The sequence below is a fragment of the Bos indicus x Bos taurus genome, chromosome 20, assembly GCF_003369695.1.
Source record: "Bos indicus x Bos taurus breed Angus x Brahman F1 hybrid chromosome 20, Bos_hybrid_MaternalHap_v2.0, whole genome shotgun sequence".
NCBI classification, from domain to species: Eukaryota; Metazoa; Chordata; class Mammalia; order Artiodactyla; family Bovidae; genus Bos; species Bos indicus x Bos taurus.
Genome location: NC_040095.1, coordinates 41,327,628 through 41,344,771, shown reverse-complemented (window position 1 = coordinate 41,344,771; position 17,144 = coordinate 41,327,628). Strand labels below are relative to the sequence as shown.

General features: G+C 42.4%; 1 protein-coding gene across 7 annotated transcripts in view; it reads left to right on the top strand.

Moving 5' to 3' along the window:
* Positions 1-17,144, top strand: part of PDZD2 (PDZ domain containing 2) — a 404,920-nt gene that overhangs the window by 366,288 nt on the left and 21,488 nt on the right. For 5 of the 7 annotated variants that reach the window (XM_027520462.1, XM_027520463.1, XM_027520458.1 and 2 more), the window contains 6 exons: positions 1,591-1,723; positions 6,676-6,757; positions 8,224-8,258; positions 9,450-9,600; positions 10,854-11,659; positions 15,970-16,105. In XM_027520462.1, coding sequence (XP_027376263.1) covers positions 1,591-1,723; positions 6,676-6,757; positions 8,224-8,258; positions 9,450-9,600; positions 10,854-11,659; positions 15,970-16,105 — 1,343 coding nt within the window. The remainder of the gene's footprint in view (positions 1-1,590; positions 1,724-6,675; positions 6,758-8,223; positions 8,259-9,449; positions 9,601-10,853; positions 11,660-15,969; positions 16,106-17,144) is intronic. The other 2 variants (XM_027520465.1, XM_027520461.1) reach the window with 1 other exon arrangement.

Below are 17,144 nucleotides of genomic sequence, written 5' to 3'. Positions count from 1 at the left end.
GTTTGTGAATATGTGAATACATACATAAGATACCTGCCCTGTTACATTTCCTTGTGAAATTCTAAATGTTTATATTATTTTGCGGTCATGTAGCTAGAATTACAATCAAAAGCATCTCCAAAGATGAAAAGATAAATGAAATTTGGTTCAAGAATTCCAGATCTTGGCTTTCCCTACCAGTTCTGTTCTATTTGGACTCAGAAGTTCAGTTTCAGAAACTTGACACAATCCAAGTCTATGTAGATACCTATAATTATCCAAATATTTTCTTTCTCTTTCATATACATTTATATAGAATTCATATAAGCTGCTGGGAACTATTCAAAATGGCTCAGAATCACTGGATACAAGAGAGTCCTAAGATCATGCCCTTGAACAGGAGGCCTTTATTATTAAGTACAATCTCCTGAACCTTTCCTGTTGTTTCATTCCTTTTTGAGACGTGATGTCTAGATGGTTACTGTCTGAAATCACTGCGTGTCTGATTTCTCAGTTCAGCTAGCTGAGTTGTAGCTTGGGTATTCTGTTTATACAAGAGAAGTTTCGGTGTTCTATTATATAGTAATTGCAGTGGGTCTGTGCCCACCTAAACTTCACAAGAATGTACACGTATTTCATGAAGCACTTTGTGCAAACAGTATCATCTTTCTCCCCTCTAAGTTTTCAGGTCCTTGAGCAGTTGAGGAATTATCAAAATGACATTCCTTGAGGTTGCCATTTTGAGGCCCTGTTAATAGATTATATTATGTTTTTAGTTAATCATCAGAGTGAATTTCCATATTGAAAAAAATTTAGCAAATCATCCAAAGTACATTAAAGAAAATATACTTTTAGAACCCAAGGAAAAAAATCCTTTAATGACATCCCAAGATGATGTTTCTTTCTTGAATGGTTCCATATGTCTGGAGCCTGCCAAATGACCATTCTTCAAACCCCACATAAAGACTCTTTGTTTTCTCATACTGAGTTCTCTCCCTATAATTTCAAGTCAAAATGGGCATCTTGTCCCCAATTTCTCATTTGTTCAAATCTGAAACGTTTTTACAAATTATTGGGTAACCTTTGAGCTTCAGATATTTCCTTCTTAAATTATATTACAATAATCATTTCAATATGGTAGGGGAAAAGCAACTGGTGGTGGTTGAGGGACTGTCACTTGATGAGCAAAGGTAGGCAAACCTGAGTTCAGCAGTGTGTGGCATCTGGGTGACCTCTCCGAGCCCATGGTCTTACCTACATAATGGGAATAATAATACCTAGTCAAAGCATTGTTACATAAATTTCTTTTTATAGTACTTGGCCTGCAATACGTGTTTGAGTAATAGTAACCTTCATTGTTGTCCTTATTATCAATTTTAACTTTACTACTTCTGAAAATACAGGTAGATACCCATAATGGTCTTTGTCAGTTTAAAACCTAATGTGTTTATGAGGGTTTTGCTTTTTTATACGTATGCAAAGATGCGAGGATATCATTTGCTCCTTAAAAGTATTCAGAAAAGATTTCATATTATGTAAACCACTCCCAGAAGGAAGTCTTGTGAAAAACTAACTGTTACTGCAGAGAGTTGATCATGTTGTCCTCCCTAGCCGCGGAGATCAAATCCTGGAAGTGAACTCTGTCAACGTCCGCCATGCTGCTTTAAGCAAAGTCCACTCCATCTTGAGCAAATGCCCCCCAGGACCCGTTCGCCTGGTCATCGGCCGGCACCCTAATCCAAAGGTGAGGTATCCCACACTGTCCTAAGTCTGGGAAGGCAGCTGTTTGTCCAGTAGCAATGGCACACGTGTTCCTATGACCATGCAGACTCTTTGATGAGACCGTTCACCCAGCTGGGGATGGGAATCAGCCTGTGGCCACCCAGTGACCAAGGTAACTGTTAACACTTGGGAAATGAATTATTGATCTGGACTTCATCTTCACACTCAGAACATTTTATTAGAAAATGTTGACAATATTATTGGTGAACTTAAAGTTAGTGGAAGGTGGGAGTGCTAAGTATGGAAGGTAGGGTTCTGAGTAACCCCCGCTGGCTGTTCAATCTTTGGTGAGATACTTAGCCTTTTCAGGTTTCTGCATCCAGAAAAGCAGAAAGCATTGAAGTTGATGCTCTGTCCAGGCCATCCTTGACCTGAGCAAAATACTTGTGTGATTAATGCTTAAGAGCCCACTAAGTTTCTTCCAGCATCAGTCTCACACTGTTTCGCCACACTGACTTGCAGATAATCATAGCCCCTGTGTGGGGGCCCTCTGCTGTTTACTTTGGAGAAGGTAATGGCAACCCACTCCAGTATTCTTGCCCTGGAAATCCCAAGGACAGAGGAGCCTGGTGGGCTACAGTCTATGGGGTTGCAGAGTTGGACATGACTAAAGTGACTTAGCATGCATGCATGCTATTTACTTGGTTGTATCTCTTCTACTTAGACGATTGGTTTTAATTTTTTAAGCTAACCACAGGATACTTTAGCAAGTTCAACACAACCCATTTTGAGAGCTGTTTTTGGTTGTTTTTGAGTACTCTAGGTAAAACTCTTAAAATCAGCTTGTCTCCAACATGGTAATCTTTTTTTCTCCCCCCTCCCAAATCTGACCTTTCAACAACTCAGAATGCTCATTTAGACCATTAAGTCTTCCAATGCCTGACATGTGGCTACTGTCCACTTTGTATTATTTGTAGAGTTATTTGATTACATCCTGAATGGCCCCAGACTGCTATACTGGATGGACTCTTATGCTAGTTTACAAGTAAGAAGTTTGTACCAGGAGACCTGGCAGTTTCTCCCATGTGGCACATCTGAGATTTCTTCAGTGCAGTAACTTTATGGGGTCATTTTCACTGTCTCAGCAGTGTTTGTTATTCGTCCAGTTGCATGCTGTGCATGCTAAGTCACTTCAGTCATGTCTGACTCTTTGCAATCCCATGGACTGTAGCCCGCTGGACTCCTCTGTCCATGAGATTCTCCAGGCAAGAATACTGGAGTGGGTTGCTGTGCCCTCCTTCAGGGGATTGTCCCAACCCAGGGATGGAACCCATGTCTCTTACATCTCTTGCATTGGCAGCAGGTCCTTTACCGCTAGCACCACGTGGGAAGCCCTGGCCGTCCAGTTTCCCGTATACAAATAACCACTGCAAAGGTGTGACTCTGTGCCTTGATTCGGGATAGAGATGTCAGTCAAGCTCCTTGGACCTTTAATGCTGATTCAGACTCAGCCCCGCTACTTCCCCCACCCCCACTCCCCAGGGTGTTTTCTCTTGTCTTCAAGCATTTTTTTTTTTAAGTCTTATTGAAGTAGTTACAATATTGCTTCTGTTTTTTCGGCCCAGAGGCGTGTGGAATCTTAGCACCCCGACCAGAGGTCGAACCTACACACACACCCTCTCCCCAACACCAGAAGGTGAGGTCCCAACCACTAGAGCACCCAGGAAACTCCTACAAGCATTCTTAAAAATGTCTTACATAAAAGCTACTTGAATAAATATCATTTCTAGAAAATCAAGTCCTGCTTCCACCTTTTCCTGTTTTTTCTCCTTGTCATTGCCGGTGTTTCTCCTTTCTGTTCTGTAATCCTGCCTTTCCCTCGGAATCTGCTCTACTCTGTCCCCCTGCTGTCCCCCGAGCTCTCTCTGGGACACTTTTAACCCTGCTTTGACTCACAGTCTCAACTCCTCCCTCCAGGGTTCTCCCTTGGATTCCACCACCCTCGTGGCCACACTCCTCTAACCTTAGGAAGCAGTCCAACAAGCTATGGCTGCTGATCCAGCCCATCCCTCGGCAACATTAGAGAAAATTAAGTTCTCTATGGTTTGCAGTTATTGGCTTCAAGGCATCTCTGACTTCAAAATCCATTCCAACCTCACACAGGTCGTGATTTGTTGGTTAGCCTAATCTTACCCCAAAGCATCTGCCTAATTTGCCAATACAATCAAACATCGAAATGGCATTCCAGTGCAAAGCAAAACAATCCTGGTCTTCTGGTGGTCTATGATTCTGTGGAACACACGGGTTGACTCATGTTTCTAGCCATGGTAGAATGGTCGTCAGGATGGTGCTGGAGATACGTTCAAGGAACCAAATTTCGGTATTTGTTTGACTGGATTTCATGTTTCCTCCTAGGTAAACATAGTGTTCTTAGTTGTAACATCATACTATATTTTCCTTTTGGTCAAGATTCCATTTTACGTTTAATGTATTTTTATACCACTTATCCCAACATCTCATGCCAGTGGTACATTTTGATACTATATGTATGTTCTTCCTCAGTTTTCATGTTGTTCCAAGAGAAATACCACAAGGATTTTCTTCTCTTCTGTTTCTCATAATGACTGAAGCAGTGGCCGCCCAATTGGGATATTCAAACCCTCCAGGTTTAGACAAGCTAAGATTTGGACCTGCTCGTGTGGCAGATTCTAGCTGATGTTAAGTAGAAGAAAGTAATAGAGGTCCATTATTAATTGATACTGGGGCTTTCAGCATGATTAGAGTTATCCAGGACATCTTTCACTTGTTTTAAACCCCAACCATTTTTCTCCCACTCAAAAATAATTGCAAATATTCAAAGTCTAATGTCAAGAAAAGTCTGCAGCCATTTTTAATGGCTCATTTATACAGAATTACTCTTTGGTTTATGAAGGTATGTGTGGGAGTATGCATTTTGTCTGCATGCATGTTTGTACATGTTGTATTTCCTGTGAAGACTATTAGGAACTATTACACAAAGTCCCTGATGTGACGATGGTTGATGTGTTAGGTTAAAGTGTAATGCTGAATCCTGTAGAGAAATGTTCATTTACTTCTTAAGGCAGATGGCTGTGCTTATCCAAATATTATTTATTCTGAATGATATTTTAATACACAGAATTACTGTCCTACATTTAAAATATTCTTACCTTTAAAAAAATAAACTATACAAGTCCTGTAGTTGCTCTTAAAATATCTCATAGTTCATCATGTATCAGGCTTTTGAAAACCCTTCCCATGAAGGACTTCCCTGGTGGTCCGTTGGTTAAGACTCCGTGCTTCCGCTTCCACTGCAGAAGGTATAGGGTTCAATCCCTGGTTGGGGAACTAAGATCCCGCATGCCATGTGGCACAGTCAAAAAAAAAAATTAAGAAAAATTTAAAAAATAAAAATCTTCCCATGAATAATTACAGTTATGGATAACAACTGTTGGTGGAGTGGGAGGGGGGCATGGAGGAATCCATGAGTTTACCATGCCACCAAAAAATATAAAGGAAAAGAGAATTACAAATTCACTATTTTTGAAAACTTCATTATAATAACTGATTCAGCAAGAATATGAATGATGCTAAAACCATTGAGTGGAAATATATTGGGAAGCAGGATAAAACAGTCTCAAACTGTCTCCTGCCAGATTACTCATTAATGGCAACAACACAACAAATCCTGTGGAGAAATCTGGTGAAACCCTAAACAAGTGGTCAGAGTTGTCATCAGTTATGAAATACACTGATCCTGTGATGTACCGAAAAAGAAACGGTTTTTATAATTCTGTAGTTTTTCTGCCCCCAAAGGCATCACCTAAATCTAAGCATGAAGAAACTATTGGACAACTCGTAACTGAGGGTTTGGATTGGACTAGTGTCTTTCAAATTATCAATATCATGAAAGACAAAGGCTTAGAATTATTTTGGATTATAAATAGACATATAAAGGAGAATAAATAGACATGAGTACAGGATTTTGAATTCTGGGTTGTCAGATACACCCCTCCCCCAAAAAACCCTTTTCTCTAAAGCATACTAGGCAGAGAAGTTGGTGACGGGCCGCTAAGGCCCATCGCAGATAAGGAGCTTGCTCTGGAATATAAATCGGTCACATCACTGTGCACGCTATTTACTTCATTTGACATTTAAACCTCGCGAGACGTTGATGAAAGCAGCTGAGTATTGATTTGCATTCTCAGGGAAAACCCTTATCTCATCCCAGCCTGGCATCAAACTTTCTGTGAATTATTTCCAGCCTCAAGACACACTTTGAGTAGCGTTTCTGAAGACTAGTCCTAGGGATGTGAAATGTATATTCGACCATCGTTTTTATCAATGTTAAATTTGCTGAACTTGATAATAGTACCAAGATTATTTAAGAGAATGTCCTTGTTTTCAGGAGATACTTACTAAATTATTTACAGGTGAAGGGTCATAATGTCTGAAACTAACTCCCAAATGGTTTAGTAAAAAGTTGTGTGTGTGTGGAGAAGATAAAGTATGAGTGTGAATGTGGAACTTTTTTTTTTTAAAGTGAGTATAGTTGAAGAGTATACTATCCTGGTGCTATTCTTGCAAATTTTATGTAAGTGTGAAATTGTTTAAGTTTAGGGAAAAAAAGAATGAGAAGTGAGTGTTCTGGAGAGAGACACAAGTCAGCCATGTTGTTGGTAACCAGCGATGAATGCTTTGCTTCATGAGCTTGGGTATCAACAGAAGGTCTGGTTTTGAATCCAGTGTTTGAAGCAGTCCATTAACCCAGCTGTTAATGGATATAATAACTACTCATATGCCCTGGTTTATTGCTTCAGAGGGTGGTCATAGTCTTTGGTCTTGCAATTTTTCTCTTTGTCTGAGCTCCAGCCTCTGACTCTGGTCCTAGCTACTTTTATTGGGGAAAAATAAATAAATAAAACCGTCTAATTTGTGCTTTCTGCTGACAATCAGGTTTCCGAGCAGGAAATGGATGAAGTGATAGCACGCAGCACTTATCAGGAGAGCAAAGAGGCCAGTTCCTCTCCTGGCTTAGGTACTGTAACTGCACATCTTCATTCAACATTCAGAAGAGTCTCTCGTTACATTCCCCCCGGGGGCACTCCCCTGCGCACTATTATTGGAGTCTTGGTAATTACCGGGCTTGGCAGAAGTAGCTGTCAAAGAGATTCCATGCTTTCCCTTAGCGGCTGCTTTTGATTTCTACAGTTATTTAACGTGCTGTATTAAAGTTCCAGCCATGCACGCTTTTTCTACTGCTTTAAGATAATTTGCAGAAATGAGTTAGCATTTCAGGTGTTTATGTACAATTCATGTTAAGTAGAACATGAATTCTACTTCATTCCAAGTAGAAATGAAATGCTACCAAATTACCAGTTGTTTCTGTAGGCACGGGGTACAATCCAGCCAAAAACCTGGGATTTCTTTATACAAATTCAAAGTTTCAACTGAAATGTAACAGGCTGCAAAAATCATGATTTTCCTCCTCCTCAAGTGGAAAGTTCAGTCATAGGAGGATTGCCCTAGTAAGAATTTCACATGAATTTAAAACATGAAACTTTGCACCAAGTTGGAAAAGTAATGTTTCCTGTAGAGTGGGAACATCAAGGGACTCTGCTGATGTATCTGAACTTGAGATACTACTGATATTAAGACTGATGTCGGGAGGAAACAGACATGAGTTACTGGTTGTCAAAGGAAAAGGAAGGCATACGGTTTTTTGGCAACCAAGAAGTACCCTAATTATTTGCATCCATAATTAATATATTGAAAGTGGGCACAGCCATAATGGACTCTTTATTCAACTCACTCATTCTCCTGAAGTGCCTGAAGGCTGTCCTCTCATAATCCTAATATATTCACTCAGTCATTTATAAAAGATTTTACTAAGCTATGATCCTTAAACTCAAAATCTTTTTGCTCATGGAATATAATTTAAAATCTCCATGCTGAGTCTTTTTGTCCTTCAACTAAAAACTAAGACAGATATTCAGCCCTCTCCCTCTTTCTTTCATGAGTTTTTTGAGTGCTGTTCCTTTCTTCATTCATCCTTCAATCCATTTATCAAATATCACTGAACACTTCCTAGATCCTAGTGCTAAGCCCTGCAGGGCCTGATCAGTGATAGGTAAATAGTCAAGGAAGAAGAGAACAGGCATCCACTTGTAATTAAATTATAGTATGCATATGGAAATTGGTATATGGGCAGTATAAAGTTCTTCTGAAATGCAGAGGAAGTTACTTCCAACTATTAATAGGATCACCATGGAGTCAGTAGCATATGGGGGCTTGAAGCTTGAGAAGAATCTTGGGAGGTGGGACAGGTACCCAATAGACTGCATGCATGTCCATTCCCACACACGTGGCCCTTCCGTGCCTATTGAGCAGAGAGGGTTTTGTTTAATATGTCTGGCTCCTTCTTTTCCTGTTAAGAAGGTGAGCCTATTTGTAAGGATTTGAGCTTCATTTTTTTTACAGTATGGTAAATTTTTCCCCCAACAGGTACCCCCTTGAAGAGTCCTTCTTTTGCAAAAAAGGTGAGTCAAGAAAAGGCACTTTGCTTCCTTGCTTTACTGGTTCAGTTCAGTTCAGTCGCTCAGTTGTGTCCAACTCTTTGCAGCCCCATAGACTGCAGCATGCCAGGTTTCCCTGTCCATCACCAATTCCTGGAGCCTACTCAAACTCATGTCCATTGAGTCGGTGATGCCATCCAACCATCTCATCCTCTGTTGTCCCCTTCTCCTCCCACCTTCAATCTTTCCCAGTATCAGAGTCTTTTCAAATGAGTCAGTTCTTTGCATCAGGTGGCCAGAGTATTGGAGTTTAAGCTTCAGCATCAGTCCTTCCAATGAATATTCAGGATTGATTTCCTTTAGGATGGACTGGTTGGATCTCCTTGCTGTCCAAGGGACTCTCAAGAGTCTTCTCCAACACTACAGTTCAAAAGCATCAATTCTTTGGCAGTCAGCTTTCTTTTTAGTCCAGCTCTCACATCCATACATGACTACTGGAAAAACCAGAGCTTTGACTAGACAGACCTTTGTTTTGGAGCCCATAAATCAAACCATAGGGTCCAATCTGTATTTCTGCCCATGAGTCATCTTGGCCATTTTACCCAGCAAACAGCAAAAATGTCCATTTGAGAACAAGTATATAAATGTGAGTTTCTTTTATTAAATATTCATCCAGGAAAAGAACAAAACAACAAAATAAAAGAACTGAGCTACAGTTTGAAAAATAACTGCTCCCCGCCCCCTGCTTTTTTTAATAAAAGGGGCCTGGGTCAGTTTGGGGAGGGCATCTGCAACTTTAAGGAATCTTTTTTAGCTGGCTGTTCCAAAAACTCAGTGGATCAGAGAACAAGAGTCAAACTCGCCTGTTTTGTTGTTTCATCTGTAGGCTGAACCAGTGGCTTGGAATTCCATTCCTCCTCCTATCTCTTCCCCCAGTCTTCTTCCTGGGATGGTTGATGCATTGCTGCTGTGGTTTTTCTGATCGCAGCCAAAAACGTATTTCTTAAAAACATTGTCTGGCAGCAATTGCCTTTTAATTCATTCAGTGTTTAATTTAGTGATCCTAAAGTAAATGGAGGTGGGCGTTTACTATCACAGCTGTTTTGAGTGACCGCAGATGAGAACAAAGTGCTTTCGGGAAGATGGGACACAATTACTATTTAAAATAATCCACTCTGGCACATCTTCCTCATCTAGCACTGCCTTCTTCAACAGGACTCCCTGATTTCTGAATCTGAACTCTCCCAGTACTTTGCTCACGACGCCCCAGGCCCGCTGTCCGACTTCATGGTGGCCGGCTCCGAGGACGAGGACCCTCCAGGGAGCGGCGGCAGCAGCAGCTCCGTGGAGCCCCCCAGCACCTCCCGTAAGCCCTGACTCTCTGACTCCATGATGCGTTGGTTTACACGTCATGGTGCTGGGGTACAGAAAGAGGACTGGAGACCACACCCATGGTTGAGTAGGAGCCACCTTTCTACCCTGACTAACGGCAGAGTTTGATCTTGGAAAACTCAGTGCACTCCTAGTGACCGGCCTCCCCACTTCTACAGTCAACAGGCTGGGTGCACGGTCTGTACCCCAAGTTGGAAAGCTAAACTGCCCCCACCTTGAGATGCTATTTACACAGCGTAGTCTTGGAATTTGTGGCATCGAATCGTGCCTGATAACCTGATGGTCTTATGTTTTAGGGGAATCCTAACCAAATTCTTCACTAGACCCTAAACTTACTCTTTTTAGAAGGCAGTGAGTGAATGATTTAGAACGTATGAGACAGATTTGTTATCATATGGGTTTTACTTTTTTTTAAAAAAAGACCTCATTGATTATTTTCTCAGTATAATCTGAAATAATGACCTGATATGAACTGCACTGACTCCTCACTCCCACCAGTGTGGTTTCCTTTTGCTCATTTCTAATGTCTGAATAAGAAAATCCCCTGTCTCAGACAAGAACCTGTCTAGCTCGTTTGGAGCAGCCGACGTGCTTCCTCCAGGCTCTGATAGAAACGCTCTAAGGCGGAAGCACGTGTAATTTTTCACTACGTTTAACGAGATGCGAAGAGTTTGTAGAGCTCCCACGCCTTCCTTCCCTTCCCAGGTTGGAGTTTATAAATTATGTGTAGTCTCAGGCTTCAGCTCACCACTCTCTCGGAGCTCACGCGCCCATTAATCAAGCCTGCCTCCCTCCTGCCTATGAAGGAAGGACTTCAGGTGATAAGAAGGCCCAGGTGTGCAGGACTCGTTGATCCCGGGGCATCCTCCCCCGGGGAGTATTTGGAGCAGCGTTTAGGTTGAACCCAGTAACGTGTTAGATATCATGGATGTTGACAAGTTACACATTTCTGTCTCTAGGCAGCACACATGTGTAAGTTGAACAATCCAGAGGTTAAGTTTAAAAAAAAAAAGAAAAAACAGTAGGCAGAGGAGAGAAGAAAGTTGGCTCTCACTGTAAGCAGATCCCAAGAAACTGTGTCGTTTATGCCTAGTGACCAGTGGCCAGAAGGTGTACCTGGCATCTGTGAACGTGGAAATGGCTCGTGTGTAAAGAAGGGGGGGTTAGATTAAAAGACCATACCAGATGGAAAGCTATTGCACTTGACTTTTCTTCTCCCAACCCCAGCAGCTCACAAGGAGCCAGGAAAAGCCAGGGCCAACAGCCTTGTGTCTCTTGGAAGCCAACGGGCCTCCGGGCTCTTCCACAAGCAGGTGACAATTGCCAGGCAAGCCAGTCTTCCCGGGAGCCCAGAGGTCCTCCGGAACCCCCTCCTCCGCCAGAGGAGGGTGGGCTGCTCTGATGACGATGCCAGCGACGAGGAAGAGTTTGATGGCGAAGGCGACTGTATTTCCCTCCCAGGGACCCTCTCAGGTCCCAGCAGGCCGCTGACAGAGGACAACTCTACACATGTTTCAACAGCCTCTTCCAAGGTCACAGGTATCAACCGAGAGGAACACCCCAAGAAAACACTGGTCAGCAAGGCCTCCTCAGTGCCTCTCCTCGGCAGCTCGCTGGACTTCCAGGAGAGCCTCCCAGGAGGCGTGCGGGACCCCCTTTCCCATGCAGCCAGCCTGCTGGTCCCATCGGAGGCCCCCAAGGGTAGCCCTGGCTGCTCGGGGAGAAAGGAACTGTCAGGATCGAGGAGCTCGCCCAAACTGGAGTGCAGAGCCGGGACAGGCACCCAGGGTCCAGCGAGCACAGACAGCCCCAGTTCCCTCCAGCAAAATGACAGCCTGGGGTCCAGGCACAAGCCCGTGGCCAGGGTCAGCCCACACCGCAAGAGGCCTGAGACTGAGGCCAGGCCTAGCAGCGCAGAATCAGCACAGCTGACCGATGGAGCCAGTGACCCATGCGGTGCGGACTTGAAAGTCCAGGATAGTTCCATCCAAGTGACCGTGACTGGTTATCGGCCAGGAGGAACTGTGGAGAAGGTAACTGATTTCTTAGTTACTTGAGATCCAGTGAGTCTTGTATGAATGAGTATGGAGCATGCTATAAAGCAGGGGTCCCCAACCTCCAGGATCTAATGCCTGATGATCTGAGGTGGAGCTAATGTAATAATAATAATAGCAATAAAGTGCACAATAAATGTCATCCTTTGGAATCATCCTGAAACCATACCCACCCTCCACGCTAGTCTGTGGAAAAATTATCTTCCACAGAACTGGTCCCCGGTGCCAAAAAAGTTGGGGACCGCTGCTCTAAAGCATAAGGTAATCTGCGTGAAATAAAGGATAATGATTGGAGAATCATCTTTCAATACAGTCATTCATTTCAACACACTAACTGCCTGGGAGCCTAGTAATATATCACCAGATTGGTGGGGGGAGGTGCCTAAGTGTTGAGTCATGAGATCATGTGGCCGAAAGATGTAATCCCTCTCTTCCCATACACGGGGCCTGTGGTTGATGATGGAAAGGCAGTGCCGGGCAGATGCAGGAAAGCCCTGGGTCTGGGACCAGCTTCTCCACTGACTAGTCGGTGGTCACTTAGGCAGTAACTCGCCAAGTTACTGATCTTTCTGAACCACAGTTGTCTGGACTGTAAAATAGGGATGTTGCTCTCTTCCCTGATCATCTCACACAGTCAGGGTGACCGTCAAATACAGGTTAACAGTGGTTATGTCTGGCGGTCAAGGTTCTGCTTGATCCTTATTTTTTCAGACTTCCCATGGTGATGATGTATAATTACAGCTACTCCTACCCTTGTTGTATCACATGAAGTAATGGGCATGCATTCACTGAGAAACATATAATGTACCACAGTAAATGCAAGTTAATATTGTTTATGTTTCTATTTGTTTACCAGTATGTTAGAATGGACCAGAATATCAAATTGCACATTTAAAAAAAAAAAATTTAGTATACCTCCACTTTAGCAAGGAGAGGGTAAGAGAAACAAACATTATTTAGTCTCTTCAACATAAATACTTTTACTCAGAGCGGACAATCTGAGATGCCTTATAAGGCTGTCCAGGCATGCCTCTGAGATAATGCAGGTTTGGTTCCAGACCACTGCAATCAAGCTGATGTCGCAATAACGTCAGTCAAGTGTTTGGCTTCCCAGTGCATATAAAAGTTACGTTTACAGGATACTGGAGTCTATTAATTGTGCAATAGCATTATGTCTCTAAAAATAATGTACATACCTTAATTCAAAAATATTTTATTATTAAAAAGTGTTAGCTATCTGAGCCTTAGTTGAATTATATATCTTTTTGCAACAGTAACATCACAGATCACCATAACAAATGTAACAATGAAAAAATGTAAGATATTGTGAGAAATACCAAAATATGATGGAAGTGAATAAATGCTGTTGGAAAAATGGCACCAACATACCCACTCAGTGCAGGGTTGTCACAGACCGTCAACCTGTCAAACATGCAGTATCTGTGAAGTGCAATTTTTATGCGTGTATTTATAAAGATGTGTTTTCAAGTGATTTGTAAAACATATAATACATGTAAAAAGAAGCAGAACATACCAAGTCATAAAAGCTAATCTCAGCAGAAGGGTTTGTTTTTAACCTTATATACACCTTTTTTCTCCTTCTAAAAATTGTTATTACCTCCAACTAGGAAATGTATTTTAAAATGTCATGTTCAGCTAATGAGTAAACCTCTTCCTTTTAAGGGTATTACAAATTTTGAATAACTCAGTTCAGTTCAGTCGTGCCTGACTCTTTGCGACCCCATGAACCGCAGCACGCCAGGCCTCCCTGTCCATCACCAACTCCCGGAGTTCACTCAAACTCATGTCCATCAAGTCGGTGATGCCATCCAGCCATCTCATCCTCTGTTGTCCCCTTCTCCTCCTGCCCTCAATCTTTCCCAGCATCAGGGTCTTTTCCAATGAGTCAACACTTCGCATGAGGTGGCAAAAGTATTGGAATTTCACCCTTAGCATCAGTCCTTCCAATGAACACCTAGGACTGGTCTCCTTTACGATGGACTGGTTGGACCTCCTTGCAATCCAAGGGACTCTCAAGAGTCTTCTCCAACACCACAGTTCAAAAGCATCAATTCTTCGGCGCTCAGCTTTCTTCCCACTCCAACTCTCACATCCATAAATGACCACTGGAAAAACCATAGCCTTGACTAGACCGACCTTCGTTAGCAAAGTAATGTCTCTGCTTTTCAATATGCTATCTAGATTGGTCATAACTTTCCTTCCGAGGAGTAAGAAGCATCTTTTAATTTCATGGCTGTAGTCACCATCTGCAGTGATTTTGGAGCCCAAAATAATAAAGTCTAACACTGTTTCCCCATCTATTTCCCATGAAGTGATGCGACCAGATGCCATGATCTTTGTTTTCTGAATGTTGAGCTTTAAGCCAACTTTTTCACTCTCCACTTTCACTTTCATCAAGAGGCTTTTGAGTTCCTCTTCACTTTCTGCCATAAGGGTGGTGTCATCTGCATATCTGAGGTTATTGATATAACAATAATAATCCAGCAATCTTGATTCCAGCCTGTGCTTCTTCCAACCCAGCATTTCTCATGATGTACTCTGCATATAAGTTAAATAAGTATATAAAGCCAAATCATGGATTTTACTCAAATATCTTTTTTATAATAATTTATATCTATTAAAATGTCATAATTGTGAATTAGTATTCTCAGTAAGAACTTTGAGCACCTTTTAAAATTTTTGTACAGAAGTTGTTTTTCTTGTAAAATTTCTCATTCCCAAATTTTATTTATACTATATGGGAAAGAAAATTGAATGCATTGCCCATAAAGTATTTACCTTTTATATTGGAAACTTAAAAAAATGAGACTTTTTATTTTGGAAAATGATTGTCTCTTAATGTTTTTATTAATACTTTTTAAAATTGAGATGAAATTCACTTAACATAACGTTAGTATAGGAAAGGGAAGTCTGGCATGCTGCGGTCCATGGGGTCGCAAAGAGTTGGACATGACTTAGCAACTGAACACCAAAGCATTTTAAAGTGTACAGTTGAGTGGCACGTGCTGCATTCATAGTGCTGGACAGTCACTACCTCTGTTGACTTTCAGATGCTTCTGTTTTCATATCACACTTATGCCTTATTAGTAAATAGAAAATTCACTGAGTTGAACACTGTTGAGTTCCCTAAGCAGATAATTGACATTTTACGAAATTATTTTTTTTCTTTTTAAACAAAAGTAGCTAAATGATCACCTGTTTCACCTCTTTCCTCTGCCGCCACCTTTGAGCCACTTTATGACTCCTTCACTCAGAGGGTAAATGTCAAATCTGATTTAATGTTTTAGCAAAGTTGTTTTAGAGAAAATTTTCCTAGTAGGTATTAGAAGAAAGGAAGTAATTGACGCTCGGCTAAAGTACAGTTTTAAAATGTTAAATGCTAATTTTATTTATTCAGATTCATTCTCTCCATGACTGCCAAAATGAGCTGGTTTTGGTCTTGAGCATCACAATGCATAGTGTAGCAATAATGCCTTACCTCTGTAGAGCCTTTTGTGTGCTGCATGTTGGGTTTTTTTTAAGATGTACTGATTTATTTTTCGGCTGTGATGGGTCTTCACTGTTGCCCCTGGGCTCTCTCTAGTTGTAGCGTGCAGGCTTTTCATTGTGGCGTCTCCTCTTGAGGAACACGGGCTCCAGGGCAGGCAGGCTTCAGTAGTTGCTGCGTGTGGGCTCCACAGTTAGTGCTCACAGACTTTGGAGTGCATGGGCTCAGTTGCTCTGTGGCCTGTGGGATCTTCCTGGACCAGGTTTCGTACCCATGTCTCTTGTGTTTGGCGAGTGGATTCTTTACCACTGAGCCACCAGGCAAGCCCCGCAACACTTGTTATTTCTATTATTTCAATCTTCTTGATTGAAGCCATCCTGAGGGGGTTGAGATGCTATCTCATTGTGGTTTTCATTTGCCTTTTCCTAATCACCCTGGCAGAGAAGGCAATGGCAACCCACTCCAGTACTCTTGCCTGGAAAATCCCATGGACGGAGGAGCCTGGTAGGCTGCAGTCCATGAGGTCGCCAAGAGTCAGACACAACTGAGCTACTAACATCACTGCTACTACTTATCACCCACATCTTAAATTGAATGCTTAGGAAGAGTGACAAGGCCATGACATTTCTAGTTGGACCTTAAACCCAGAATCTGGGTCTTGTGGCTTCTGGTCCAGGGCTCCTTGAATTTTCCCAAACCAGCTCTCCTCTGTATGTGATGTATTAGGATGCAGAGAACCCTGAAAGCCTTTAACAGTGACTCACAGTTGTCCTTGTGCCAGGAATCTCTGGACAAGCCGTCCGTCGGGGATGGACGAGTCCCCACTGAGTGGGGACCAGGCGGTGCCCTGCCCCACCCAGATGCCAGCCACCCTACAGAGAACCCACCTGCAGCGACATCCAAGCAACCCGGGACAGGTAAGATTATTTTATCACTTACTAAGCTTTAGAACGGGAGAGTAGAAGTTAACTAATAAAAATGTTATATGGGGAAAATTTTAAGGCAGAGAGATCTTCATAGGCTAGTGATAAAAGCTACCTGCATTTAACAACTTGACTAGATCACTGGGCCTGAGTTCATGGGTATCTGTCTTCAGCTAGTCTCCAGCCTTTACTCATTTTGTGACATATACCTTAGTGAATGAGGAACAATATGAAACAGGAATATCCTGCCTTCAGAAACTCAACACTCTGTTTATGTGAAACCAAATGTACTGAAAAATGGCAGGAAAAGCCTCCACTGAGAAGTAAAAAATAAATAATTCTTATGTATTGCATCTATAGAATTGCTGAGGAGCCTGAAGAGGTCAGCAAGATGCTCCCAGGCCTGTGTGGCTGGTGCTGGCCCCAGCAGGCCACCCTCAGCACTAACCCTAAGTCAGGTTATCAGCACACCTGTAACCTGCTCTGGTTAGGAAGCTGCACCAGGCCCTCCACATTCTTCTGCACCCATGACATCAGTTGTAAAGGCCGCTGGGCCTTCTACCCCATAAGGCGCCATAATTGAGCCAGTATGCTTCCCATTGTTGGGCGTTTGGGGGCTTTCCAAGTGAAGGAATATTTTGAAAGGTGACATCATGGACTGCTTCCATGTAATTTAATCTCCATCAGTAAAACCTTTTTGCATTACACACTTTGCACAAAAGCCAAATTGCTAACAAAATTTTAGGGTTTGCTCAGCGCATGAATCAATCTGAAAAACAGACACACATCCCTTCCTTTTGCTGCTGCTTTTCCCTGTAGCTGGCACCAGCATCTGCGCATGCTTAGTCACTCAGTCGTGTCCAGCTCTGTGAACCCATGGACCATAGCCCACCAGGCTCCTCTCCATGGGATTTTCCAAGCAAAAATACTGGAGTGGGTTGCCATTCCCTTCTCTAGGGGATCTTCCTGACCTAGCAATCAAACTCAGGTCTCCTGTGGTACAGACAGATTCTTTATCATCTGAGCCACCAGG